Here is a 25,589-nt window from a genome sequence, read left to right as displayed (position 1 = left end):
AGAGGGTCCCAGCCAACCCCGAGGAAGGGAGTCTCCTGGGTCTTCAGGGCTCTTCCCCAGGCTTAGAAGGAAGCTACCACTAGGAACCTCTGTCTTGCTTTTCCCTCCCACTACAAACCACTTCCCCTCTGGGAACCTTGGTGTCCTTGGCTATTTGAGAATAACAGAATTTACCTCACAGACTTGCTAAAGGATCGAGGTTACAAAAGCATTCTGCGAGAGGCTGTCTTTCCTCCTGGAGATGGAGGCAACAGACATAGACAACTTGAGGCTCCCACTTGGCTGGGAAATGGGGAAACAGTCTCACGTTCTCTCAAGGCCACGAAGCTGGGAAAGTTCTAAGCACAAACTGAGCCCTGACACCAGTTGAGGCTTCCAGAGAAATGAGAATGATAATAAATAAGTGTAAAAAGAGTTAACAACACACCCTTTAAGCTAAGAAAAAAAAATACATCAGGAGGGACAGTCACAATTGAGTAGACTGAGAGGAGGTGTGAGGGGCTGGACCATAGGGCCAGGAGGGAGAGAGGGCTGAGAGGGGTGAGGGTCTCCCTCCCAGCGCCTGGAGATGGGGAGGAGTGGAATAGGCTGTGGGTAGCAGCTGCTGCGAGTCTCCGCCCCGACCAAAGCAGCTGCTCCTCCTCTGCCCAGGCCCGGCCCGTGCTCTGTGGCCATGCACCTAGCAGGCACCTAGCGGGACAGTGGCGTCTGCTTCAGGGACATGAGCACCGAGCGCAGGCGGGACACATCTTTGCACTGCTTGCTGCTCTTGGGGTTGAAGTCACACAGCTGGGCCACCTTCTCCCACTCTGTGCCTGGGGTCTCCTCCTTAGATTCCTTCACGAAAGCCTCCTCGGATGCCCTGCAGGTGGAGATAGGACAGGGGGTTTTATAGCAGTCTGCCTTTCCCCAGCCCTTCCCTTGAGCAAGGCTGCTTTGCCCAGCCTACTCTGGGGCACTCTGTCCTCCCAGCCTTGTGCCCCCCTGACTTCAGAGGAGGGCAGCCTTGGCGCAAGAGGAAGCCTAGCTTGGTCCTGAGCAGGACCTTGCTGTCACCTCTTCCTGGAACACACTTCCCCCAGACTCGCTCCTGGCTTGCTGCTTCTTGCCATTCGGGTCTCAGTGCAGGCCTTACCTGCTCAGAAAGGTCTTCCCAGCCTAGGCACCTTCTGTTCATTACCTCCCTATCAGGAGTTCCCAACCTGGGGTTCCTGACACCTAAAGACCCTTGGAGGACCTAATGCAGGACCTTAGCTATTTTCACCATTTCCAAAAGCTTGGCAGAAGTAGGACACTGACGAACCACCTAACAGAAGCACCTAGTTCAGCAGGGCCCGAATGCTCTGTGTGAGGATTCTCCAGAAAGACTGTGGTCAAATACCTATGGAAAACCCAGCTAAAGAGGATCTTTACAGCAAGACTTTCAAAGCCTTTAATACGCTGTGTGCATCATGACCCTCCAAGGTGGGTATGTGATGGAATCTACCACATCCCAAGCATATTTCACTACAGAGCCCCTTGTAGCCCAGAACCACCATTGTCTCTATGGCGTCTCTGTGGAGCCACAGCCTGGGGCATGAATGCTCCACTGGAGTCTGCTTTTGGTTGGAATCAAGTTAGGATGAAAACTGGTGGTCCTTCATCAGAAGTTCTGGTTGACAGTTACAGAAGCCACTGACTAAGGGACAGTGGGGAAACAAGTAAATACAGTATAGTGAACAAAATCTAACGTGGGACTCATTAAGAGAAAGACAATAAGGGATGCTTAGGTGAGGAGAGCTGGGTCGATGTTCTGTTTGGCCAGTGAGGGTCCCTCAGAAGTCCCTGGAAGCCCCCTCTCCATCTCAAGCAGGACCAGTTCTGCCGATGCCAGACACGACTGATGGCAGGAGCTCTCCACGGAGGAGCTGACCTCAGATCAGGTGACCTGGCCCCTCTCGAGCAATGCTGGCTGTGTGCTCATTTCATAGCCTGTAAAATGAGGATCACAGCTCTGCCCTATCAACTATTTCAGTGGCCTGAGAATTCAATGAGGTAGCAAGTGGGCCTGGGAAAAAGAGAAGTGCCGCGTGGAGCTGGGTGGCAGGTGGGGATGAGGGAAGCTATCCTAGGAGCTGTCCCTTCAGGGTCCAGAGGCTGTCCTCCATCCTTGCAGCTCAAAGTGTCCATGGTCCAATGGCATCAGCATGACGACACAGTTTGTCAGAAATGCTGACCCTTGGGCCTCCCCACAGTCCTGCTGAATCAGAATCGGGGTTTTCACCAGACCCCCTGGTAATTCACAGGCATGTGAAAGTTTGAGCCTGGGCGCAGTGGCTCACGCCTGTAATCCCTATACTTTGGGAGGCAGAGGCAGGTGGATCACTTGAGGTTGGGGATTCGAGACCAGCCTGGCCAACATGGTGAAACCCCATCGCCACTAAAAATACAAAAAATTAGCTGGGTGTGGTGGCAGGCACCTGTAATCCCAGCTGCTCGGGAGGCTGAGGCAGGAGAATTGCTTGAACCCAGGAGGCGGAGCTTGCAGTGAGCTGAGATCATGCCACTGCACTCCAGCCTGGGTGACAGAGCGAGACTCCGTCTTAAAAAAAAAAAAAAGTTTGAGAAGCCCTGGTCTACATTCTCTCTTCAGGGCTCTCCTGGGTGCTCTCTGGGCCATTTGCTCAGGCTCAACAGAAGCATTGAGCACCCTGTGGTATTTCACAGCACCCATGCCCATCTGACATCCCCATCCCTTGCTGGAAGCCTCCCGTGGCTCCCCACTGCCTTCTGGATCAAGTCTGAGCTCAGCCTTGGCACAACAGGAGCTTTGCAACCAGCCCCAAGCCAACCACCCTCTCAGCCTCAGCTCCCACCCATCCCCACCATTCTGGCCTGTAGAGCTTCAGCCACTGCAGCCAGCTGGGCCTTTTCTCTCCGGATGCCTTGGCCCCAGCTGCTCCTCCCACCTTCTCTTCCCACCCTCCCTGTCCAGCAAACTCCTTCTCACACTTGAAGGTCAGCTGAGGGTCTTGCATCTCTGAAGCCTGCCCAGGCTCCCCAGGCAGACAGTGGCTTCCAGAGCTCACTGTGTCCTTCCACGAGGCCCTTATCACAACACACTCCAGACCATGAGCACCATGGGGGGCGGCCTGTGGGTGTCTTCCCAATCTGGCACAAGGCGAGTGCCAATGAGTACTAAATGAGGGAGAGTGGAAGGAAGCAGACGAAGGCTCTGGTGTGCTCTGTGCCCTGTGAGAGGAGGCTTAGCCTCGACACACAACAGGCTGAGAGGGCACACCTAGAGTGAAGAACAGAAAGTACTTTCTCTTCAGCTCCAGAATCCCCACCGCCACCCTCCAGGATGCCTCTACCAATCAAGAGGTTGGCATGAGATAAAACCTGTTTGCCAACCCTGGTCTTGATTACTCATCACACCAAGTAGACCCAAACCTGAAACGTGAGCGGGCCTGTGGTGGTCTGGGCAGGGGCTGATGACCAAAGTCAGTGCACTGGGGCAGGAGGAAGAGATGGATGTCACAGAGGAGCAGCTCTTGTCCTTCACATGCCTCCAGCATCCCATGCTCAGTGTCTGTTTGTTCAATAAAAGACCCCTTCAATCGGGCGTGGTGACTCACACCTGTAATCCCAGCACTCTGGGAGGCCGAGGTGGGTGGATCACCTGAGGTCAGGAGTTCGAGACCAGCCTGGCCAACATGGCAAAACCCTGTCTCTATTAAAAATACAAAAATTAGCCGGGCATGGTGGCATGTGCCTGTAATCTGACCTACTCGGGAGGCTGAGGCAGGAAAATCGCTTGAACCCAAGAGGTAGAGGTTGCAGTGAGCAGAGACTACACTACTGCACTCCAGCCTGGGTGGCAAGAGCAAAACTCCATCCCCAAAAAAAAAAAAACAAAAAAAACCCTTCACCCCACACACTCACCAAGAGATATCTCAGAGGGAGGGAGTTTGGGTGCCTTGCCATTTGCCCCTCCCACATGGGAATGAGTGCCAAGCACATTCCTCTCTCTGCCTTTATCCTGCAGGGCTCTGATTTAGCCAAGCAGCCTCCAATTCGCTGGAGGGAAGGAGGTGGTTGGTGCCTGCACCCACCAGGGCATTTGCCTCCTGCTCTGACCATTGCTCCAAGCCCAGCCACACTCATTTATATCCCACAAGCAGGAAACTCAAGAAATTGTGGTGGCCATTCCCTCTCTAGCTCCCCCGACAGAGAAGCAAAAGGAACACGTACACGTAGCCGATGATATCAGCATCTGGCTGCTGGTAGAATGCTTTGTCAGCGATCCTTGAGGGAAAGGTTGAGGGAAGGGGTTAGGTGGGGGAGGACAGATGGCAAGACAGACAGGCAGGCAGAAGGTTAGACAGAGAGAGAGAGAGAGAGCATTAGTACCTCCCGTGGGAGAAGTGTTAGGAAGCATAGTTCTGGAAGGCTCAGCAACGATCCACAGACCCAAATAGGAGAACGGGGACCTTCACCCTGGCCCCAGCGCCTTCTCTAAAATCCATCCCTGATCGTGTTACTCCTGTTCAGACCCCTTCAGTGGCTCCCCACCGCCCATGTCACTGCCCAGCTCATCAGCCAAGGCCCTTACAACGTGAGCCCACAGGTTCCTGCCTTCTCTCCCACCACTCCCTGGCCCCGTTGTCCAATACATCACATTTTTTTCTTTCGTACCCAGGTCTAGAATGCGCCCCCTACCCCCTGCCCTTTTTTCCCTGATGACCTCCTAGTCATCTTCCAAAGCCCAAGTCCCAAGACACAGAGGCCCCTCCCTGACCTGTTTCCTTGCTTCCATGGCCTTCGTGCAGAGGGCCCTAGTGTATTCGAGCTCAGTCAAACGTGTGTGTTTCTCCTCTGTGCCCTTTGAGGACATAAGACTGGGTCCTCCTTATCTCCGTCTCCTCAGTGCCTACCCCAGAGCCTGGCACGCAGCAGTTCCCCAGACAGAAGGGCAGCTTTTCCCACAACACGCCTTTCCCTTCCCGGAAGACCTTGTACCTTGAAGGGCACAGCCTCAAAGGCAGGAAGCACTGGGCAATGTTCAGTCATGTCCCCACAGCCCCCTCATGTCCCCACAGCCCCCCTCATGTCCCCATAGCCCCTCTCATGTCGCCACAGCCCCCTCATGTCCCCATAGCCACTCTCATGTCCCCATAGCCCCCTCATGTCCCCATAGCCCCCCTCATGTCCCCACAGCCCCCTCATGTCCCCACAGCCCCCTCATGTCCCCATAGCCCCTCTCATGTCCCCACAGCCCCCTCATGTCCCCATAGCCCCTCTCATGTCCCCACAGCCCCCTCATGTCCCCATAGCCCCTCTCATGTCCCCACAGCCCCCTCATGTCCCCATAGCCCTTCTCATGTCCCCACGACCCCCTCATGTCCCCATTAGCCCCTCTCATGTCCCCACAGCCCCCTCACATCCCCCTCTCATGTCCCCACGGCTCCCTCATGTCCCCACAGGCCTCTCACCGGTTGTTGATCTTGTTCTTCTCTACTTGTTCACTCTGGCGCTGGTTCCACTCCTCCAGGTCTTTCTTGGCCTTCTCCCGCCATTCCTGTTCTGTCACCTTAGATGCAGCATCTAGGACCCCACAGAAGAATGAGCGGCTGCTTTCCAGCTGGGATGCACAGGCCTGGCCACCCCGGCTGCTCCTCCCCTGGCCCCTGCCAGGCAGCCTCAGGGCCACACCGGCCCAGTCCCACATTAAGGCATGCAGGGTTCCATGCACTCCGAGGACTCCCCACACATTCCACCCCACACACAGCCCACCCAGCCAACCCCGGCCCAGCCCCGCCCTCACCCAGCTCTTGCAGCCGTTTCCTCTGCTCCTCTCTCCACTTGCGGATGCTCTCAGGCTCCTGGGTCAGCCTGTCAGCCTGGGCAATGGCTGCGTAGCCATCAGCAGGACCGTTGGCCTCCTACAACACAAACACGCAGCAGTCTATCCAGCCAGCACACCTGCCCCACTGTCTCTGCTGCCCCTGCTGGGGACTCGCTCATGTCTGGATAACTCGACCTCAAACCACCTCATACCCACCGTCTCCGGTGACTACACCTATCTTTGCACTTGCTGTTCCCTCTGCCAGCAACACTCCACCACCTGTGTGACTGCAGGCAACTTACTCACCCTCTCTGTGCCTGATCATTGCCTCCGGCCCAGTCATAGGTTTTGATACCCCCCAAGCAGGAGACTCAAGAAAGCGTGTGCCAGCCACTTTCTTTGTCATAAAATGGGCTAAATAACAGTATGCACCCTGATGGGAGGACATAAGGATGAAATGAGTTAAAAATTATAAAGAACACTGGGCGGGTGGCTCACACCTGTAATCCCCGCACTTTGGGAGGCCGAGGCGGGCGAATCACCTGAGCCTGGGAGTTCAAGACCAGCCTGACCAAAATGGAGAAACCCTGACTCTACTAAAAATACAAAAAATTAGCCGGGCGTGGTGGTGCATGCCTGTAATCCCAGTTACTCCAGAGGCTGAGGCAGGAGAATCACTTGAACCTGGGAGGCGGAGGTTGCAGTGAGCCAAGATCGCACCATTGCACTCCAGCCTGGGCAACAAGAGCAAAACTCCGTCTCAAAAAATAAATAAATAAAAGTAAAATATAAAAATACTGCTTGGCACAGTGAGTCCCTTATGTTACTGTCATTAAAATCTCTATTGTGGTTGTATCAACTCCTAACAATCCAAAAAGACCTCACTTTTTTTTTTTTTTTGAGATGACGTGTCCCTGTTTCCCAGGCTGGAGTGCAGTGGCGCGATCTTGGTTCACTGCAACCTCTGCCTTCCAGGTTCAAGCGCTTCTCCTGCCTCAGCCTCCTGAGTAGCTGGGATTACAGGCGCCCATCACAATGGCTGGCTAAGTTTTTGTAGTTTTAGTAGAGACGGAGTTTCTCCATGTTGGTCAGGCTGATCTCGAACTCCTGACCTCAAGTGATCCACTGGCCTTGGCCTCCCCAAGTGCTGGGATTACAGGCTTGAGCCACCATGCCCAGCCCAAAAGGACCTTACTTTATAATGTGTTTGTCTGTCTCTGCCATCAGGATGTCACCTCTGTCCTTTTCACTGCTGTGTCCCCAGAGCCCAGCACAGTGCCTGGCCCAGCAGATGCTCAGTAGATGTTTGTTGAGTAGAGAAGAATCCCTGAGATATGCAGCATGATCATAGCTCAGATCACACCATGGGGAAGAACTTGGACTCTGCAGCCTGGCTTTCTCGGTTCAGATGCCACCTCTCATACTGTGAAATGTTTGTAAGGCCTGGGAGAAATTGCTTAACCTTGCCTGACTTTTGTTTTCTCATTTGAAAAATGGGGCTGGACATGGTAGCTCATGCCTATAATCTCAGCACTTCGGGAGGCTGAGGCAGGAGGATTGCTTGAGGCCAGGAGTTTAATACCAACCTGGGCAATACAGCAAGACCCTGTCACTATTTTCAAAAAAATTTTTTTAATTACAGAAAAAAAAGGCCAGGCACGGTGGCTCATGCCTATAATTCCAGCACTTTGGGAGGCCAAAGCAGGTGGATCACTTGAGGCCAGGAGTTTTTGAGACCAGCCTGGCCAACATGGCGAAACACCGTCTCTACTAAAAATATGAAAAATTAGCTAGGCGTGGTGGTTGCTTAGGAGGCTGGGACTTGGGAGAAACGCTTGAGCCTGGGAGGCGGAGGTTGCAGTGAGCGGAGATCATGCCACTGCACTCCAGCCCGGTCCAGAGTGAGACTCAGTCTCAAAAAAAAAAAAAAAAAAAAAAGAAAGAAAAATGGGAATAGACCAGGCATGGTGGCTCACGCCTGTAATCCCAGCGCTTTGGGAGGCCAAGGTGGGTGCATCACATAAGGTCAGGAGTCAGAGACCAGCCTGACCAACATGGTGAAACCCCATCTCTACTAAAAACACAAAATTAGCTTGGCATGGTGGCCCGCGCCTGTAGTCCCAGCTACTCGGGAGGCTGAGGCACAAGAATCACTTGAATCCGGGGGTGGAGGAGGTTGCAGTGAGCCGAGATCACACCACTGCACTCTAGCCTGGGCAATAAAAGTGAGACTCTGTCTCAGAAAAAAAGAAAAGGAATAATATTAAGAACACCCCTGGCTGGGCGCGGTGGCTCAAGCCTGTAATCCCAGCACTTTGGGAGGCCGAGGCGGGCGGATCACAAGGTCAGGAGATCGAGACCACAGTGAAACCCCGTCTCTACTAAAAATACAAAAAATTAGCCAGGCGCGGTGGCGGGCGCCTGTAGTCCCAGCTACTCAGGAGGCTGAGGCAGGAGAATGGCGGGAACCCGGGAGGCGGAGCTTGCAGTGAGCTGAGATCGAGCCACTGCACTCCAGCCTGGGCAACAGCGTGAGACTCCGTCTCAAAAAAACAAAAAAAAAAAAAAAAAAAAAGAACACCCCTAAGAGCTGTTGTGATTTCATTAATATTTGTGAGACATTTAGAAGAGTGTTTGGTGTGGAGTGCTGGCTCAGTGAATAGTAGCTAGAATTACTACTATTATTATTCCCATTTTACAGGGGAGGAAACTGAGGCCCAGAGACATGGGACAATGTAGTGGCAGAGCCAGGGCTAGAGTCCAGGTCCCTGACTCCCAGGCAAGGGCTCTGCTCACGTCTCCCCACCCCCCTTGCCAGAGCTGGGGACCCAAAGCGCTGAGGACTGTGAGCTCTGCTCACAAGGGTGTGGCACCCTCTGGTCTGGCAAAGCCTTTCCAATCCAGGTCCAGCCACACCCGCTCTGGCACCCACGCCCTCCGCATTCCTGTCTGCAGGCATTCCACTCCAGCCGCCCCGCCTTTGTCTCCTGGGGCTTCTGGCCTGCAATAGTCTCCCCTTCCTCCTCCTTCAAGCAGTTATCAAAACTGCCATGACTGCCCGTGTTGTTTGACATCTTCTCCCCACAGGAGTGTCTGGCACACCCTCTGTCCTATGGCGCCCACCTATCCTCAGTGCCTGAATGAGCAAAGATCCCGGAGCCAGCAGGCGCCCGGTTCTGGGAGGAGCTCTGGGAGAGGGAACACAGATGGCACATCAGGGCTTCGGTCTCCAGCTGTCTGGGGAGTGAGGGACGGGCAGGCCCAGGACAGGGGTGCAGCCTGGCTCCTGGGATCATCAGGGCAGCTGGGCGCCACCCTTACTCCTCTTCCAGCACAGCACTGTATTTCAATTCAGAGACTCTCCCCAACATCCCAGGGGGCCCTTCTGGGACCCGTACCCGGAGAACACAAGTTCACCGCTGCTCCTTTCTGGGAACAACACTGCTCTGAGGCCAGGCTACAAGGACTCCTCCCAGCACCGCTGCCCAAACCTACAGAGCCTTCCATCTGCAGACAACTGCACTGTTACTTTGTGTATATGGGTTTACCCAGGTGCCCTGTTTTATTTTCTTCCCAACACTTACCTCTATCTAAAATGACTTGAGAGATCAGAGAAGTTGGAAATAAAAATAAAAATACAATGAAGGCAGCCATCTGACCACCACCCAATCCCCACTCCTCGAGCAAACATGTACTGAGCCCTTCCTCTGCGCCAGCCCACGTGGGTGTTCAGGAATCCCGAACGCCACTTGACTTCTCATTCCCCAAACTTGCCCCCATCCTCCGTCTGAGAAAAAGGCACCACAGTGCCCTTGTGGGGGAGGAGGAAGGGAAGAGAAGGTCATATCTGAGCGTTGTCTTTAGGGTGGCATCCACATGGCATCGAGACCTCAGCCTTTAGGTCTATGAGAAGGGGCAGTGGGGCTGCCTCCTCCAATCACCACTCACCCACTCGCCTTGTGTCGCACAACATTTTTACAAAACCTCCTTTGCTTTCTTGGATTTTTTGTTCCAGATGTTAAAATGAAAGCCTAGGGACAGTGAACAATTTCCCAAGGGTACTAAGGCCCCAGCCTCATGTTCGTCCTTGATTTCTCCTTCCTTCCCATGCCCTGAGCAAGTCATCAGCAGGGCCTGTCATCACAATCTCTAAAACTCTCCCTCCGGCCCTCACCACCCCTGGCCTGGACCACAGATGGTCTCTGCTTCCTGCAGCCTCATCTCCACAAAATGCCCGAATGACTTGTTCAGAGCCTAAATCCGATTTATCATGTCACACTTTAAAATATCCAAAGGCAGTCGCGCATGGTGGCTGGCGCCTATAATCCTAACACTTTCGGAGGCTGAGGCAGGCGCCTAAGCTCAGGAGTTCAAGACCACCCCGGGCAACGTGGTAAAACCCCATCTCTACTAAAATGCAAAAATTAGCCAGATGTGGTGGCAGGCGCCTGTAATCCCAGCTACTCAGGAGGCTGAGGCAGAAGAATTGCTTGAACCCGGGGGATGGAGGTTGCAGTGAGCCAAGATCGTGCCACTGCACTCCAGCCTAGGTGACACAGTGAGACTCTCTCAAAAAACAAATAAATAAAACTAAAATAAAAATAAATTAATTAAAATAAAACATGTGAAGGCTCCCTACTATGGCTAGAACAAAATTCAAGTGATCTGGTCTCTCCCTGGGCCTCTGATTTCTGTCCTCTATCTGTGTACTCTTGCCACACTGGCCTTCATGCAAGCTCATCTTGTATCCCCTCAGAGGCTTTGTCTGGAACATTCTTCCCCTAGAATCAAGGGTCTATATCTTCCTAGGGCTTCCTCTGCCTCCTGATTGAGGCCTTGTCTTGTTTACCTGTTTAAAATCTGTGTTTTCCCCCTTCCCTCCCCCAAAAAAGTAAGCAAGCTCCAGGAGGGCAGAGGCTGCCTGTTTCTACACAGCACCCAACACCGGGACGGCCTGGCTGCAGGAGCCTTTCAAGAATTTTTTTTTTTTTTTTTTTTGAGACGAGTCTCGCTCTGTCACCCAGGCTGGAGTGCAGTGGCCGGATCTCAGCTCACTGCAAGCTCCGCCTCCCGGGTTCACGCCATTCTCCTGCCTCAGCCTCCCGAGTAGCTGGGACTACAGGCGCCCGCCACCTCGCCCGGCTAGTTTTTTATATTTTTCAGTAGAGACAGGGTTTCACCATATTAGCCAGGATGGTCTCCATCTCCTGACCTCGTGATCCACCCGTCTCGGCCTCCCAAAGTGCTGGGATTACAGGCTTGAGCCACCGCGCCTGGCCACCTTTCAAGAATATTGAATGAATTCACAGATGTTCAGGCTTGGGGACAGGGATGAGCGAGACATCTTCCAGGGAGTCCCTCGCAGATGAGAACCATGGCTGGGGAAGTGTGAACCTTGCTGGAACACAGGTCAGGTAAAGAGAGTGGGGGAGGGCACCATTCTTACCTGGAGACAGAGCACAGCGGGGAGAGATGGGGAAGGGCATTTCAGGCCAAGAGCCAGCACGTGTAGGAGTCACGTGGGCCTGGAGCCTTCGGGAAATCAATACACACATGCAGCCAGATGTGGGAGGAGAGGGGTGGAGAGGGGCCCTGGGCAGGATTCTCTTTTCATCTGTATCCTTCAGGGCCTGCCATCTCCATAAAGCCTGCCCTAATTTTTTTTTTGAGGCGGAGTCTCGCTCTGTTGCCCAGCTGGAGTCAATGTCAGGATCTCGGCTCACTGTAACCTCAGCCTCCTGGGTTCAAGCGATTCTCCTGCCTCTGCCTCCCAAGTAGCTGGGATTACAGGCATCTGCCACCACACGTGGCTAGGTGTGGTGTATTTTTAGTAGAGACGGGGTTCTGTCTCTACTGTTGGCCAGACTGGTGTCGAACTCCTGACCTCAGGTGTTCCACCCACCTCGGTCTCCCAAAGTGCCAGGTTTACAGTCATGAGCCACCGCGCCTGGCCAAGCCTGCCCTAAATTAAGACTCTGGAGAACTTGCAATTAAATGGCTTTCTTTAATCTTCGCAACCCTACGTGGTTTTTTTTTGTTTTTTGGTGTTTTTTGTTTGTTTTGTTTTTTTTCTTTTTTGAGATGGAGTCTCTCTGTCATCCAGGCTGGAGTGCAGTGGTGTGATTTCAGCCCACTGCAATCTCCACCTCCCGGATTCAAGCAATTCTCTGCTCAGCCTCCCAAGTAGCTGAGATTACAGGCGCCCACAACCACGCCCGGCTAATTTTTGTATTTTTAGTAGAGACGGGGCTTCACCATCTTGTCCAGGCTGGTCTTGAACTCCTGACTGTGATCCAACCGCCTCAGCCTCCCAAAGTGCTGGGATTACAGGCGTGAGCCACAGTGCCTGGCCCTTTTCTTTTTTTTTTTTTTTTTTGAGACAGAGTCTCACTCTGTCACCCAGGCTGGAGCGCAGTGGCGTGATCTCTGCTCACTGCAACCTCCGCTTCCCGGACTCAAATAATTCTCTTGCCTCAGTCTCCTGAGTAGCTGGGATTACAGGTGGGCACCACCACGCCCGGTTAATTTTTTATTTTTAGTAGAGACAGGGTTTCATCATGTTGGCCAGGCTGGTCTCAAGCTCCTGGCCTCAAGTGATCCGCCCCCCTCAGCCTCCCAAAGTGTTGGGATTACAGGCAGGAGCCACCACACCCAGCCAAGTTTTATTCTTTTTGTTTCACAGGTAGGGAAACTCTATCTCCAAAGAGCCAAGGTCACCCAGCCAGGAAGTGACAGAGCCAGGATTCAAACTGAATTGCTGGGTGTGACTTGTCACATAGTAGCTAATAGGGCCCATGCACCACTTCTGTGATGCATGATTTGTGTTCCTGCTTGTCTCCTTCTCAAGACAAGACTAGAGACTGGGTCCCCAGCTCCGGTTGCCCCCAGGCCTCTGGCCCGCCTTCCTCTGGGACACACCCCCACACACCACCTGAAGCTCAACGAGGGGCTGGGTCAGGAATTTGTGAGAAGTGTCCAGGGCTACAGAGCACTTTCTCCACAGCCCTGTGTGGCAGCGGAGCGGAGCCTCTAATGCTCATTTTACAAATGAGAAACCAGGCTCAGAGCAGTTAAGTGACTAGCGCACAGCCAGCCAGCTGGGAAAAAGCAGAAAGTGAAAGTCCAGGTCTTCTGACTCCATCTAAACCTCTGCTGCAGCCTGCAGCCTGGGCGCGGGAACAGCCTTAAGGAAACTTCAGCCCCCACGGTGTCCTGCCCCAGGCCCAAGGTGCCAAGGCTGGCCAAACCAGGTCCACATCTCCACCCCTTGCAACCAGCTGCAAGGCCCACTGATGCACTCTAGCGAAGGCTATGCAGGGCTCACTCGAAACCTTTGGCCCCTCCTGGCTCTCCTGGCACGTCCCTTGGTGCAGCAGGTCCCAGGCTCGGGTGAACCCCGGACTGAATGACCAACCCTCTGCGGCTTTGCACATGCTCTTCCCTTGACCAAGGCCACCCACATCCCCCTGGGCAGCCTCGGAACCCCCTGCCAGCGTCCCCTCACAGTTGCGTTCCCTAACTTTAGGGCAGGCTCTGGCGCCTGATCCTGGATTCAAGTTTTACCTCTTACTATCTACACAACTTGAGCGAGCTGTTAACCCTCCTGATTAAAACAATAATGACAACCGACATCACAGGGAGTTGGGAGAACTCAGGGAGATCAGGCACGTAAAGCTCTTGGTTGGTGCCTACACAGAGAAGAACTCAATCTGTTAGCTCCTAATACTTCCCCAGAGCCAAGCCCTCACCTTCCTGGGCTCCCATCTACCTCTTTCCAGGTCCCTATCTTCTATCAGAAGCGAGTGTGAGACCAGGCACAGTGGCTCACACCTGTAATCTCAGCACTTTGGGAGGCTGAGCAGGAGGACTGCTTGAGCCCAGGAGTTTGAGACCAGCCTGGCCAATACAGCGAGACAACATCTCCATAAAAAAATTTAAAAATTAGCCAGGCATGATGGCCCTCCCTGTAGTCCCAGATACTCAGGAGGCTGAGGCAGGAGGATCACTTAAGCCCAAGAGGTCAGGCTGCAGTGAGCCTTGATCACACCACTGCACTCCAGTCTCAATTACAGAGCGAGACCCTGTCTCTCAAAAAAAAAAGAGCTCTTTTTTTTTTTTTTTTGAGACGGAGTCTCACTCTGTCCCCCAGGCTGGAGTGCAGTGGCGTGATCTCTGCTCACTGCAAGCTCTGTCACCTCCCAGGTCCACGCCATTCTCCTGCCTCAGCCTCCCGGGAAGCTGGGACTACAGGCACCCGCCCAGCTAATTTTTTTGTATTAACCACCACGCCCAGCTAATTTTTTTGTATTTTTACTAGATACAGGGTTTCACCATGTACGCCAGGATGGTCTCGAATTCCTGACCTCATGATCCACCCGCCTTGGCCTCCCAAAGTGCTGGGATTACAGGCGTGAGCCACCGCGCCCGGCCAAGAGAGCTCTTTGGAGACCAACTACCCAGTGGATTTGCCTCCATATCCATTTATTTGCTGCCGTAGCAGGTGTGTAGCCATAAAAGAATGTGCACTGACAAAATGAATAAATGACCAAACATATAAACCAAATGAATAAACAAGTGGCTGGGTACACAGGGGTGTGGAGGGCAGGGGAGAGCGCTGGACACTCCATCAGAGGGGCTGGGCTTTACATCCCCCTTCTGCCGCTCACCGGACTCGTGACCTTTGAGAAGTCCCTTCCCCGGGCAGCTTGGCTCTCAAACCTGTTAAATGAGTGACAACATCCTACTACCGGTGGGAAGTGAGGCTCACGAGACGCTATGGAAACACTCCGCAGCCCATGGAGGGCGTGTGCGTGAGGGACAGCATGGCTGCTGTCGCCCGCTGTTCCAGTGTGGCAGGCCCCACGCCTGCTGGCCTCAGTGCACCGTGGCCAGGAGAGCACAGTGCCGCTGCCAGCAGGTAAAGCCCCGAGAAGCAGCCGCCACTCATTATTTCCGGGCTGCTCAGAACAGATTTTCCTGCCCCTGCCCCCACCCCTACCCTTGCCAGTGACAGCGTCAGGGGCCACAACTGGGCTCTCCTTTAATCACCTGAGCATCTCAGTGGGGAGATCAAGTCATGGCCAGGAGGGGTGGCAACCAGCAGAGCTCACCAGTGGCTAGAGCAATGTTCTGACCCCTCCCAAGCTCTGCAGAGAGAAAGGGGCAGGAATAGCCAGGACCAGAAGGCAGGAGGCGACAGTCAGGGCCAGGCTTGTCTCAGTCTAGCTCCCTAGAATCCCTCTCCTGAGGGACCCCTCTGCTGGGCCCACCCATGAAAGCCTCTGTGGACCCACACCAGCCAAGCGTGTGCTGCGACTCCAGGGACGGCCAAGAGGATGAGCCACATCCTTCTTTGGGATTGATCAGCTAAATCTAAGCTAAGCTGAGCTGCTAATTCCTCTAAGTAGCTCAAAGGAGGATGATGGGAGTATTAAGGGAAAGGAGAGAGGATCTGTGCAGAGGTGGGGAGGCAGAGTCCTGCAGGGCCCTTCTGTCCCTGCCCCTCCCTGGCTGTGCCAAATGGAGCTGGAATAGGTGTGGGCAGGCTTGTTCTTAGGCCGTGTTGGCAATCGGGTTTGCAGCTGGACCCGCTCGTGGTGCACGGACTGCAGAAAAGAGTAACAAAGGAAGCACAAAAGCTCGGTCCAGGATCCTTGAAAGTGTTGGGTGTGTACAGGCCAAGGTTTCTCCTCCCCAGGCAGGTGCAGGCCAGACCTGCTATGCTCAATCTTAAAGAGCTGGGGCTTTCCACCTGTGACCCAGCCACTGTGGCCAGCCAGTTCCAGCAACAGAGCGGTAATGCAAAGCACACCAGGTCAGAGGTCAGGAGATGTAGGCACACTGGGGCTTTGCCACCATGCTTCTGAGTGACTCAGTTCGTCTGTGACCCTGCCCTGCCTGTAAGGATTCTAGGATGGCACTGATGTGATATGATTTACAAATAAACACACCTGCTCTGATTCTTAGTAACAGTGAAAATAAGAGTTCTCACTGAGATTAGAAAAGAGGCCCAGGGTTCCTCAGATTCACCCAGGGCTCACCCAGGGATGAGGGGTTGGGAGGGAGAAGGCGGGGGGCCAAGTCAGTCAAAGGGGGTGCACTCCAGAACTGGCTGATTTCCTAGGTGACTTTGCATTCACCACTTCACCGCTCTGAGCTTCACGATGCTAATCTTTAGGAAAGGTAAATGATCCTGCTCAGAGTGTTCTAGGTACTTTTCTTTTTTTTTTTTTTTTGAGACAAAGTCTCACTCTGTCATCCAGGCCAGAGTGCAGTGTGCGATCTCAGCTCACTGCAACCTCTGCCTCCAGGTTCAAGCAGTTCTCCTGCCTCAGCCTCCTGAGTAGCTGGGATTACAGGCACCCACCATCCTGCCTAGCCAATTTTTGTATTTTTAGTAGAGACAGGGTTTCTCCATGTTGACCAGGCTGGTCTCGAACTCCTGACCTCAAGTGATCTACCCACCTCAGCCTCCCAGTGCTGGGATTACAGGCGTGAGTCAGTGTGCCCAGCCACGTTCTACATACTTCTGTGGTTCCAAGCATATCTCCAGCTCTGGGTCCACTTTAGGACAGAGAACTGTGGGGTCAACCAAAGTCCTTCTGAATGTGCCCAGAGCCTGGGCAGCCTAAGTCTCAGTGATCTACCAAGCTGCACAGCAGCAAATCCTCATTCTTTGACTCCCTCGGGCCCAACCAGACATGAAGCTGCTGAAGTCCTAGAGATCGACTTTTCCAGCTTGCTGATAGTTGAGTAATTTTCCAGAAACAGGACTTGGCCAGTTTCCCTGCATAAGGTACCAGCCCATCCCTCTTACATAAGAAAATAAGGATTGTTTATTCCCCCAGAGGATTTAAGAAGCCAGCTCCTCCAGGGCGGGGCTCAGAAGATCCCACAGCCGAAGTCCCCAGGATCAAGGGTCTTTGGCCCAGTCTGAGTGGGAATGAAGGCTCTGAGGGGAGGTTTAGCCCCACCAGGCATCTGGTTCGGGGGCTGAGGTGAGGATGATTGCATGCCTCTGTGGTCTGAGTTCCCTCAAAGTACTAAAATGGATTTGTGTGTGTTCAAGGGGAAGAGAGTCAGGCAGGTGCAGACAGAAGCAGTCTTAACTAGAAATACACTTACTAGGGTTTTCTTTTTTTTTTTTTTTTTTTTTTAAAAGACTGTCATGCCGGGCGTGGTGGCTCACGCCTGTAATCACAGCACTTTGGGGGGCCGAGTTGGGTGGATCACTTGAAGGTCAGGAGTTCGAGACCAGCCTGGCCAACATGATGAAATGCTGTCTCGCCAGGCACGGTGGCTCACGCCTATAATCCCAGCACTTTGGGAGGCCAAGGCGGGAGGATCAGGAGGTCAGGAGATCAAGACCATCCTGGCTAACACAGTGAAACCCTGCCCTACTAAAAATACAAAAAACTAGCCGGGTGTAGTGGTGGACGCCTGTAGCCCCAGCTACTCGGGAGGCTGAGGCAGGAGAATGGCATGAACCCGGGAGGTGGAGCTTGCAGTGAGCAGAGATCGCGCCACTGCACTCCAGCTTGGGCGATAGAGCAAGGCTCCATCTCAAAAAAAAAAAAAAAAAAAAAAAGAAACACCGTCTCTACTAAAAATACAAAAAATTAGCTAGGCATGGTGGTGGACTTCTGTAATCCCAGACTCAGGAGGCTGAGGCAGGAGACTCACTTGAACCCAGGAGGCGGAGGTTGCAGGGAGCCAAGATCGTGCCATTGCACTCCAGCCTGGGCAATAAGAGCAAAACTCCATCTCGAGAAAAGAAAAAAAAAAAAAAGACTCACCCAGGCCAAGTGTAGTAGTGTAATCATAGTCACTGCAGCCTTGACCTCCCCAGCTCAAGCAATCCTCCCACCTCAGACTACTGAGTAGCTGGGACTATAGGCACACACTATTTCCCCAGCTAATTTTTCATTTTTTGTAGAAACGGGGTCTTACTATGTTGTCCAGTTTGGCCTCAAACTCCTGGACTCCTGCGATCCTCCCACTTCAGCCTCCCAAAATCTGGGATTACAGGCTTAAGCCACTGTGCCCGGCTGGGTTTTCCTTTTTTGTGCTATAAAAACACTTAAAGAATTTTTAAACAACCCAGCGAAAGTGAATGCCCTTTTCTTATCCCCATCCCACCCTGCCCTTGGGGCTAACCATTCTTAACAGCTGGTACACATCCTTTCAGATACGTAGTGCAAACTTGTTTTTTTTTTTTTTGAGACAGTTTTGCTCTTGTTGCCCAGGCTGGAGTGCAGTGGCGCGATCTCGGCTGACCGCAACCTCCGCCTCCAGGGTTCAAGCAATTCTCCCGCCTCAGCCTCCCAAGTAGCTGGGATTACAGGCATGCGCTACCACGCCCAGCTAATTTTGTATTTTTAGTAGAGATGGGGTTTCACCGTGTTAGCCAAGATGGTCTCAATCTTCCGACCTCATGATCTGCCTGCCTAGGCCTCCCAAAGTGCTAGGGTTACAGGTGTGAGCCACCACACCTGGCCCAAACATATTCAAAAAAAAAAAAAAACCACAGGACCATACTGTGTATATTATTCTGCAAGCTGCTTTTTCCACTTAATATATTGTGGACATCTTTTCGTGTCAATACAGGAAGCTCTGATTGCCCTTTTATTTTTTATTTATTTATTTTTTTTGAGACGGAGTTTCACTCTTAATCTCCCAGGCTGGAGAGCAATGGCATGATCTCGGCTCGCTGCAACCTCCACCTTCTGAGTTCATGCAAATCTCCTGCCTCAGCCTCCCAAGTAGTTGGAATTACAGGCACCTGCCACCATGACAGGCTAATTTTCTGTATTTTTAGTAAAGATGGGGTTTCACTATGTTGGCCAGGCTGGTCTTGAACTCTGACCTCAAGTGATCCACCCACCTCAGTCTCCCAAAGTGCTGGGATTACAGGCGTGAGCCACTGCGGCCATCCCTGATTGCCCTTTTTAACAACAGCATGGTTTTCTCATCTATCTATTCAGTCCCCTGATGCTGGACACTTAGGTTGTCTCCAATTTGTCTGCCATTATAAATAATCCTGCAGAGAATCTGGGTGGCCTTGTCCAATTATTTCCTTTGGGAAAATTCTGGAAGTGGAATATCTGGACCAAAGGGCCCGCCCTGTGTGTGGAGATGGCCTTGGTTCTGCCTCCCGTCAGTGGTACATGGTCAGGGAAGGCCTTGCGCTGCCTTCATCTCATGCCACCGTGGGCTACTTGACCTCTCCCTCCCAAAACCAGACATCACCATGGGCAACTTGAGGTTACTCCCCATCAATCTCGATCACTAGTGGTCCTTATTCTTCTTCCCTGCCCTCTACATGACAAGAAAACATGCCAAAAACCTTTCTCTATGTTCCCACCCCAACGCATCAGATATAATGAACAGGAGAACTTGGAGCTGTAAGCCTACAACAATGAGGCTTTAAGTTACTGAGATCGGGGCTGTTGGTCCTCACCGCTGCTGAGACAGAGCCTTGCTTACCCGAAATACATCTCCATTGACTGTGGTCCCCATGTCCTCAGAACCAGCTGGAAAGAGAACAAGGAGATAGCATTACTCACTGTTTAGCTTATAGCAAGCAGGAAATGGTCCTACATTAGCCCCTCAACCCAAACTCTGTGTATACCCATGTATATATTGACCCACATATAGGAGACATAACGGATATATATATAATTTAGGCTCAATCCCCTCCCTGACTGTTTACAAAGCCTCTCACAGCCATTAGTACATTTTATTTTCACCACAGCCCTGCAATGAAATGGTTGTCAACCCATTTTACAGATACTCAAGCTGAGGCTCAGACAGGCCATGCGATTGCTCAAAATCACCCAGCCAGTAATAGCTCCTTACCTACCCGAAATCACCGACCCCTGGCCATGGCTGGGAATGGCCAGATTACCTGTGGAGCCTGTGCTGGTGAGTAGGCTGAGCTGCTGTAAGCTCAGGGTGGGGGCTATAGTGGATAAGGAAAAGAGGGGCCTACATGTCTCTGCCTGTCCCTGAGGTGCCTTAAGCAACTGCTCCTCCTGGGTGAGCAGGAGTTGCAGTTCCCACCAGACAGCACCTGGCACATTTTTTCTCTTTGTGCCCTTCCCAGAAGGAATGAAGTTTGCCCTCAGCAGTGACTCCTCCCTGTCCCTTTCCTTGACATCTGATTAGTCACCAATTCCTGGGGCTTCGGCTACAACAGTGACATTCACAGCTGCCCTCCACTCTCTCCCGCAGCTCAGCCCCAGGCCCGGCCCTCAGCATCTTGTACCTGCACAACTGCTTTGCCTGCTAAATAGGGGCAAACAGCTGGGAAGACACAACTGTGTCTCTTTCTCTTCTCCTGTGTCTTTCCCAGAGACCTGCACGCACTTGTGCCTTTGCAGGTGCGCAATCATTATCTGTTGAATAAACAAGTAAATAAATGCATGAAAGACAGACAACGAATGTACGGCTTTTGCCCATTCACAGGCCCCCTTGACTCCAGCCTCTCCCATCCCTCTTTCAAACCAACTGCCAGGGCTGACAGTCCATAAAACATGCACTTACCTGTGCCTCTCCTCTGACTCAAAATGTCATGAAAACAAACTTCAAAGAAATCCACTTCCCATGGACCACAGTGGCCTGTAGCGTCTGCTCCTGCCTTGGGGACTTTGCAGGTGCTGTTCCCTCTGCCTGGAAGGCTGCTCCCTCACTCCCTTCAGCTTCTGCTCAAATGCTGCCTAATTAAAGGCCTCCCTGACCACACTCCCATCCACCCCTTGGGCACCCCTTCCTATTCCTCCAGCAGTATTAAGCGCACTTACTACAGCCTGCTGTTTATTTGTCTACGTGTTTATTATCTGTCTTCCCCCATCGAACAGACCCTCCATGAGGGTGTGGACTTGCTTTCATCCATGATGGGGCCCACCACCTGCAGCAGTCCCTGGCACATGACAGAGACTCAATAAATATTTGCCAGATGAATACATCTATCCTGGAACATAAGGATCTCTACAATCTGGCCCTGCCCTTTCCTGGCTCACTTCCCACCAGCCCATCCCACAAACCCTAAATTCTGGTTTCCTCCTTCCCCAAACACACCACCCTCATCTCCATGCTTTCGTCCTGCTTCCCTCTCTAAAGAACGCTTTTTTGGATCCATTTATTCTCCAAGGTGCAGCTCATAAGTCACCTCCTCTGGGAAGCCCTCTTTTGCTTCCTCTACTTCCCTAGGCACTTATGGTAGGTCTCACTTTTGGGGTATTCCAGGATATCATACAGTATCCCCCACCCTCTTGTGCAATTACTTATGATCCCCAGGGTCCGTGTGTACCCCGTTACCCAGTTCTGTGTCCTACTCAGCTCCTCAGGGTTCCAGCACGGAAGGGGTGAGCAGTGACTGTTGGCCAAATGCAAATTGAATCGTTCTTTTGAGGCCTGCTGTTATCTGCAAGGCTCTCAAAAACTGCGCTGCCTCCTAGCAAAAAGCCATGGAGGCCACATGAGGTTATGAGGCAGATAGTCAAACAGCCCTTCACCAGCCAGAGAGGGCCGTGAGCAGCGACAGTGTGTTTGGCCTGGGGACTGAAGGGAAGGACACTTAATCCCATGGAAATAATCCCCGGGTGACATAAATCATAATTGACTTTTACTTTCAGAGTCAAACAGTGATGGATTCCAACCAACTCTGTCAGCTGTCACCCCCACTCCTTCAGATAAGGCTTCTCCTGCATGGGTGTCCTGGCCCCTAAATCACAGTGGGACCAATAGGGTTTCAGTGGCAGCATCTTCCGCAAAGGGGCTTCTTCTGCAGGGCCGTCTCCTCTAGCAGGGCCTCACGTTACCGGGGTCTGTCTATTTCCTGGGATGCCGGTCAGCACACTTGGCCTTCTCAAGAAATTGCACCACTCCACTCCGCCCTGACCAACCCCAGTCTCAGACCCCACCTCTGCACGCAGCTGCCCGGAGTCTACCCTGACCGACAGAAAAAGTCTCTGCCCAGCCTCAGCCTCCAGAGTGTTCCTCTGGAGAAGCCGTTTCGGCCTCCTTGGGAGTCCACACACACCCACACAGCGTTCCAAGTACCTGTTCCCACAGGGCTCTCCACCCGCCCACTGCACATCTATCACCGGGAGTCCACACTCACAGGCCGGCAGAACAGGACTGAGGCAGAGGCACGTCCCGGGGATAAACCCCTGGATGTTTGCTTCCCTCAGCTGCCTGGCCCATTTTGGAACAAGGGCAGAGAGGGTCCAGAACATTCCTGTGAGCTTACTGAGGCCCAGCGGGGGAAATGGGCTTGCCCAGAACTGACAGGCAAGTCAGAGCCAGGCCTGGTGCTCAGAAAACTGGGTGTGAAAATGGAAACCTACCCAAGGCTGATGAATGGAAACAGTGTCCATCATCCAGATCACCCAGGGCCACAGGCCCCGCCAGAGAGGAGGGGCTCCCTGCAGCTCCAGCACAGGTCTACAGCAGATCCCTCTTTCCCCAGGGGCACCTGAGCCCAGTGGCAGCACAGAGACTGCTAATCTGAGGACCCCAACATCCAAGAGAAGGTGCCTCAGAGGTAGTGACTGGCGGCTGCTGCTAGAGCCAGTTTTTGCTCAACTCCCAGCAGGCCAGGGCGCTTTTTCTCTGCCCCATCCAGGCTCCTGGCACACATCCCTGGTCAGGGGAAGATTACCTGTTCAGCACTGCGTAGGCTGAGAAGGTCAGATCAATTCTAGTCCATCTGGCCACCCACTGAGCCACCATCCCTCAACACCTCTCTGTTCCCCGACCTGACTAAGGAGGGCAGCTGAGGCTTTGCAGAGTCAGCAGGTATGTGCCTGGGAGACCCTCAGAAGGCTGTGTCCCCACCAGCTCCCTGGAAGAAGCAAGCGTGTCTGTTTCTCTCCTTGTCACCTCGGGTCTGAGGCCAATCTGTGCCCCATCTCTGCCAAGGACAGAACTTCCCGTCCAGGCTCTAAGCCCCCGGAGCCCCACCGTCCTGGGAGAGGCCACAAACTGCTCAGCTGCCAGAGGCGTCTGGCTGCCCTCGGCCTGAATCCCATCTTCTCTCTCCTGAGGTTCTGGCAATGGCTCCCCTCAGCAGGACCTCCCCACAAGGCCTCCCTCCTCTTCCCTGCACCCCTCCCCCAACAGGCCCCAGGGAGCCAGACTGAAGAAAAGGGTGGTGTCACAGAGGTGTGGACCAATGAATACTGGTGCATTAACTGGGGCAGGCATTTCTCAGCAATTCCCTGGGACAGGGCAGGGTCTGTACTGAGGTGCTGGAAGCTGCCACTTCAGAAGCCCTCCATTGCTGTCAGGTGGCAAAAGACCCAGTGCTTCTCACCCCACATCCTATCTCCTCCCAAGGAGGTGACTGCTACACATATTTTTTTTAAAGACAGGGTCTCACTGTTGCCCAGGCTGGAGTGCAGTGGCATGATCACAGCACACTGCAACCTACCTACACCTCACGGACTCAAGCGATGCTCCTGGCTCAGCCTTCCCGAGTAGCTGGAACTACAACTACAGCTACATGTCACCACGCCTGGCTAATTTTCGTATGTTTTGTAGAGATGGGGTTTCACCATGTTGCCCAGGCTCCACAGCATTGGAAAGAGAATGGAGCCCAGAGTTGGGAGGTGTGGGATCAAGCCCTAGATCGGTCACTCCTGGCTGTGTGACTCTGGGCAAGATACTCAGATTCTCTGGGCCACCAGTTTCTTGCATGTTACAAAAGCCTGGTTACATTTCTCATATCAAGGAGATACAGAGATGCTTCAAACTCCTCAGCCCCAGGAACTGTCTTATTCATTTCTGTATCCCTAGTGTCCTGGCACACAGTAGGTGCTCAGCAAATGTTGAATGAATACACACATGACTGTGAAAAGCCTTGTAAACACCATTAACCAAAATATATCTATATGTATATATGTCAGCACTATTACAACAGGTCCATAAACCACTCCAAAATGACATTAACAGGAAGTAAAACCTGTTTTGGATGCACCCATGAAAGTGATGTCTACTTTTTTTGTTGCTGTTTCTTGAGACGGAGTCTCGCTCTGTCACCCAGGCTGGAGTGCAGTGGCGCGATCTCAGCTCACTGCAAGTTCTGCCTCCCGGGTTCACGCCATTCTCCTGCCTCAGCCTCCCAAGTAGCTGGGACTACAAGCACCCGCCACCACGCCTGGCTAATTTTTTGTATTTTCAGTAGAGATGGGGTTTCACTGTGTTAGGCAGGACGGTCTCGATCTCCTGACCTCATGATCCACCCGCCTTGGACTCCCAAACTGCTGGGATTACAGGTGAGAGCCACCGCGCCCGGCTGATATCTACTTTTTTACTAAATATTTCACAAAATCATTCTTGCTAGCCAGAACCAGGGCAGGAACATCATTGATAAAGATGATCTCTCAGGGACCAGGCATGAACTCTGAAGTCTGAAGCCAATCACAGTAAATCATGATAGCTCCGGACCACGTTTGGAAAACCATTAAGTCGACAACTACAAAACCCTGAAGGGCCCTACCACATCTGACTGATGCCTCTTTGCGGCCCACACTCCGGTGTCTAACTCAGAGCCAGACACTTGGAAGGCAGTGTGGTCAGGTGGAGAGGGCTTCGAGTCTGACAGAAACAGGTTTAAATTCACGGCCAGGTGTGGTGGCTTACACCTGTAATCCCAACACTTTAGGAGGAAGATGTGGGAGGATCGCTTGAGCCCAGGAGTTCAAGACCAGCCTGGGCAACACAACAAGACCCTATCTCAAGAAAAGGAAAAGAAAAAATATATAAAAAATAAAAAGAATCAGGTTTAAATTCTTGATCTGCCACTTATTAGTTATTTCAATAGCATACCCCTTTGAGTCTCAGTTTTACCATCTCTGAAATGGGTTCAGTAACGTGTATGAAGTGATTAAATGTAACCAAGGTGCTTAGCCCAGCGACTGCCGAATGGCAGGTGGTCACGGGGGAAGGTTAGTGACTTCCTGGAGCACCCAGGGTCCTCTTTTTTCCCAGCTGCAGGAGAGAGCTAAGCCTGAGGGGCCAGGAGGGCTGTGTTCTGCCCACACCTGCACACTTAGCTGGGAGCCTGGGACAGCCAGGCTATTAGAAGGCTCAGGAGGGACTCTCAAAACTGAGCTGGGGTTGGATTCCAGAGCCGGGCAGCGGGGAAGCTGGCCTGGGGATGAAATGTCATGACCGAATTCCTGTCCCGGGAGTCACCGGATCCACAGCCCCAGGGGAGGCCTCATCCCCAGCTCGGAAGTGCTACATGGAGAGCTCCAAGAAGATTCTTCCCCACGTCCCCCAGCTCCTGCCCCGGCTGGCCTAGAGCAGGCTCTCTACCCTGTGCCGCTGGGCCCCGGCCGGGGTCCCCCGGGTGCGCGCCCTGAGCCCCGCTCCAGGCCCCGCGCTGACTCACCCCCACTCGTGGGGCCCAGCTGCGCGGGGGCCGCATGGCTGCCGGCAGATGCCCCGAAGCCCTCGTCGTTCTCTATGCCTGCAATCTCGCTCTCCTGCTGGGCCAGGAAGGCGGCCGCCGGGTCCTCCTCCGCCGCCTCCGGGGCCCCGCTCTCCGACGACGAGAAGAAGCCAAAGTCATCAGCCATTTTCCCCGCGCCTCTGCCGGAGCCTCCGCTGCGCTCGGCTCTGCCCGCGCCTGCCCCGCGCTGCGTCCGGCGGCCGCGACGCTGTCACCCGAGCCGCGGGGAGCCGGCTTCGGCGGGGACGAGCTTGGCGCGGACCGCACTTCCTCTCCGCCACCGGGCCCGGCTGGCTGTCACTG

At 53.2% G+C, this 25,589-nt stretch overlaps 1 protein-coding gene across 3 annotated transcripts; it reads right to left on the bottom strand.

Moving 5' to 3' along the window:
- Positions 1-410: 410 nt before the first annotated feature.
- Positions 411-25,589, bottom strand: LOC105480938 (clathrin light chain B). 3 transcript variants are annotated; one of them, XM_011740141.2, is made up of 6 exons: positions 25,227-25,589; positions 19,313-19,359; positions 5,807-5,924; positions 5,475-5,586; positions 4,234-4,287; positions 411-862 (listed from the first exon to the last, which is right to left on the bottom strand). In XM_011740141.2, the coding sequence occupies exons 1-6, from the start codon at positions 25,411-25,413 to the stop codon at positions 691-693; spliced, it is 690 nt and encodes a 229-aa protein (XP_011738443.1). In that variant the 5' UTR covers positions 25,414-25,589; the 3' UTR covers positions 411-690. The 3 variants fall into 3 exon arrangements, with proteins under 3 accessions (XP_011738443.1, XP_011738445.1, XP_011738444.2); XM_011740143.2 differs by lacking the exon at positions 4,234-4,287; XM_011740142.3 differs by lacking the exons at positions 4,234-4,287; positions 25,227-25,589 and adding an exon at positions 20,094-20,112.

This window comes from Macaca nemestrina, chromosome 6 (genome assembly GCF_043159975.1).
Source record: "Macaca nemestrina isolate mMacNem1 chromosome 6, mMacNem.hap1, whole genome shotgun sequence".
In the NCBI taxonomy this organism is placed as follows: Eukaryota; Metazoa; Chordata; class Mammalia; order Primates; family Cercopithecidae; genus Macaca; species Macaca nemestrina.
The sequence above is the reverse complement of the archived record's forward strand: the minus strand, read 5'-3'. Positions and strand labels throughout refer to the sequence as shown.

Bases quoted from the DNA above. Each gene is read 5' to 3' on its own strand.
- LOC105480938 (XM_011740141.2), bottom strand. From the start codon at position 25,413: ATGGCTGATGACTTTGGCTTCTTCTCGTCGTCGGAGAGCGGGGCCCCG. The intron at 19,360-25,226 runs GTGAGTCAGCGC...TTCTCTTTCCAG, and splicing joins GCTGGGCCCCACGAGTGGGG to CTGGTTCTGAGGACATGGGG. The intron at 5,587-5,806 runs GTGAGGGCGGGG...GTGGGGTCCTAG, and splicing joins GAAACGGCTGCAAGAGCTGG to ATGCTGCATCTAAGGTGACA.